The sequence below is a fragment of the Lepidochelys kempii genome, chromosome 2 (assembly GCF_965140285.1).
Source record: "Lepidochelys kempii isolate rLepKem1 chromosome 2, rLepKem1.hap1, whole genome shotgun sequence".
Lineage (NCBI taxonomy): Eukaryota > Metazoa > Chordata > Testudines > Cheloniidae > Lepidochelys > Lepidochelys kempii.
Genome location: NC_136381.1, coordinates 51731273 through 51733905, shown reverse-complemented (window position 1 = coordinate 51733905; position 2633 = coordinate 51731273). Strand labels below are relative to the sequence as shown.

The following is a 2633-nucleotide window of genomic DNA, read 5'->3' as shown; positions in this document are numbered from 1 at the left end:
CTCATGAAGCCGTACACAGGCAGCCTGGACAGTAGTCAGGAGCTGTTCAACTACAGGCTGAGCAAGTGCAGAATGGTGGTAGAATGTGCATTTGGACGTTTAAAGGCGCGCTGGCGCAGTTTACTGACTCGCTTAGACCTCAGCGAAACCAATATTCCCACTGTTATTACTGCTTGCTGTGTGCTCCACAATATCTGTGAGAGTAAGGGGGAGACGTTTATGGCGGGGTGGGAGATTGAGGCAAATCGCCTGGCTGCTGGTTACGCGCAGCCAGACACCAGGGCGGTTAGAAGAGCTCAGGAGGGCGCGGTATGCATCAGAGAAGCTTTGAAAACCAGTTTCATGACTGGCCAGGCTACAGTGTGAAAGTTCTGTTTGTTTCTCCTTGATGAAACCCCCCGCCCCTTGGTTCACTCTACTTCCCTGTAAGCTAACCACCCTCCCCTCCTCCCTTTAATCACCGCTTGCAGAGGCAATAAAGTCATTGCTGCTTCACATTCATGCATTCGTTATTCATTCATCACACAAATAGGGGGATGACTACCAAGGTATCCCAGGAGGGGTGGTGGAGGAGGGAAGGAAAATGCCACACAGCACTTTAAGCACAGCACTTTAAAAGTTTACAACTTTAAAATTTATTGAATGACAGCCTTCTTTTTTTTGGGCTATCCTCTGTTGTGGAGTGGCTGGTTGGCCGGAGGCCCCCTCACCGCGTTCTTGGGCGTCTGGGTGTGGAGGCTATGGAACTTGGGGAGGAGGGCGGTTGGTTACAGAGGGGCAGCAGTGGCAGTCTGTGCTCCAGCTGCCTTTGCTGCAGCTCAACCATACACTGGAGCATTCTGGTTTGGTCCTGCAGCAGCCTCAGCATTGAATCCTGCCTCCTCTCATCACGCTGCCGCCACATTTGAGCTTCAGCCCTGTCTTCAGCCCGCCACTTACTCTCTTCAGCCCTCCACCTCTCCTCCCGGTCATTTTGTGCTTTCCTGCACTCTGACATTATTTGCCTCCACGCATTCGTCTGTGCTCTGTCAGTGTGGGAGGACAGCATTAGCTCGGAGAACATTTCATCTCGAGTGCGTTTTTTTTTCTTTCTAAGCTTCACTAGACTCTGGGAAGGAGAAGATCCTGTGATCATTGAAACACATCCAGCTGGTGGAGAAAAAAAAAGGGACAGCGGTATTTAAAAAGACACATTTTATAAAACAGTGGCTACACTCTTTCAGGGTAAACCTTGCTGTTAACATTACATACATAGCACATGTGCTTTCGTTACAAGGTCGCATTTTGCCTCCTCCCACCGCGTGACTACCCCCTCAGCCCTCCCCCCTCCCCGTGGCTAACAGCGGGGAACATTTCTGTTCAGCCACAGGCAAACAGCCCAGCAGGAATGGGCTATACTGAGTGTCCCTGAAGAAAAGCACCCTATTTCAACCAGGTGACCATGAATTATATCTCACTCTCCTGAGGATAACACAGAGAGAGAAAGAACGGATTTTGGTTGAATGCCAGCAAACATACACTGCAATGCTTTGTTCTACAGTGATTCCCGAGTATGTGTTACTGGCCTGGAGTGATAAAAGTGTCCTACCATGAAGGACGAAATAAGGCTGCCCTCCCCAGAAACCTTTTGCAAAGGCTTTAGGACTACATCTAGGAGAACTGCAAATGCCAGGGCAAAGTAATCCTTTCACATGCTTGCTTTTAAACCATGTATAGCATTTTAAAAGGTACACTCACCAGAGGTCCCTTCTCCGCCTGCTGGGTCCAGGAGGCAGCCTTGGGTGGGTTCGGGGGGTACTGGCTCCAGGTCTAGGGTGAGAAACAGTTCCTGGCTGTCGGGAAAACCGGTTTCTCCGCTTGCTTGCTGTGAGCTATCTACAACCTCCTCCTCATCATCATCTTCTTCGTCCCCAAAACCTGCTTCCGTATTGCCTCCATCTCCATTGAATGAGTCAAACAACACGGCTGGGGTAGTGGTGGCTGAACCCCCTAAAATGGCATGCAGCTCATCATAGAAGCGGCATGTTTGGGGCTCTGACCCAGAGCGGCTGTTCGCCTCTCTGGTTTTCTGGTAGGCTTGCCTCAGCTCCTTCAGTTTCACGCGGCACTGCTTCGGGTCCCTGTTATGGCCTCTGTCCTTCATGCCCTGGGAGATTTTCACAAAGGTTTTGGCATTTCGAAAACTGGAACGGAGTTCTGATAGCATGGATTCCTCTCCCCAAACAGCGATCAGATCCCGTACCTCCCGTTCGGTCCATGCTGGAGCTCTTTTGCGATTCTGGGACTCCATCATGGTCAGCTGTGCTGATGAGCTCTGCATGGTCACCTGCAGCTTGCCACGCTGGCCAAACAGGAAATGAGATTCAAAAGTTCGCGGTTCTTTTCCTGTCTACCTGGCCAGTGCATCTGAGTTGAGAGTGCTGTCCAGAGCGGTCACAATGGAGCACTCTGGGATAGCTCCCGGAGGCCAATACCATCGAATTGTGTCCACAGTACCCCAAATTCGAGCTGGGAACGTCGATTTAAGCGCTAATCCACTTGTCAGGGGTGGAGTAAGGAAATCGATTTTAAGAGCCCTTTAAGTCGAAATAAAGGGCTTCACTGTGTGGACGGGTGCAGGTTTAAATCGATTT

The 2633-nt window shown here is 50.6% G+C and overlaps 1 protein-coding gene across 1 annotated transcript; it reads right to left on the bottom strand.

Moving 5' to 3' along the window:
- Positions 1-676: 676 nt before the first annotated feature.
- LOC140906100 (uncharacterized) lies at positions 677-2273 on the bottom strand. The gene is made up of 2 exons (XM_073329609.2): positions 1738-2273; positions 677-1149 (listed from the first exon to the last, which is right to left on the bottom strand). The coding sequence occupies exons 1-2, from the start codon at positions 2204-2206 to the stop codon at positions 707-709; spliced, it is 912 nt and encodes a 303-aa protein (XP_073185710.2). The 5' UTR covers positions 2207-2273; the 3' UTR covers positions 677-706.
- Between the last annotated feature and the right edge of the window lie 360 nt (positions 2274-2633).

Bases quoted from the DNA above. Each gene is read 5' to 3' on its own strand.
- LOC140906100 (XM_073329609.2), bottom strand. From the start codon at position 2,206: ATGCTATCAGAACTCCGTTCCAGTTTTCGAAATGCCAAAACCTTTGTG. The intron at 1,150-1,737 runs GTGAGTGTACCT...TTTCTCCACCAG, and splicing joins AGGCGGAGAAGGGACCTCTG to CTGGATGTGTTTCAATGATC.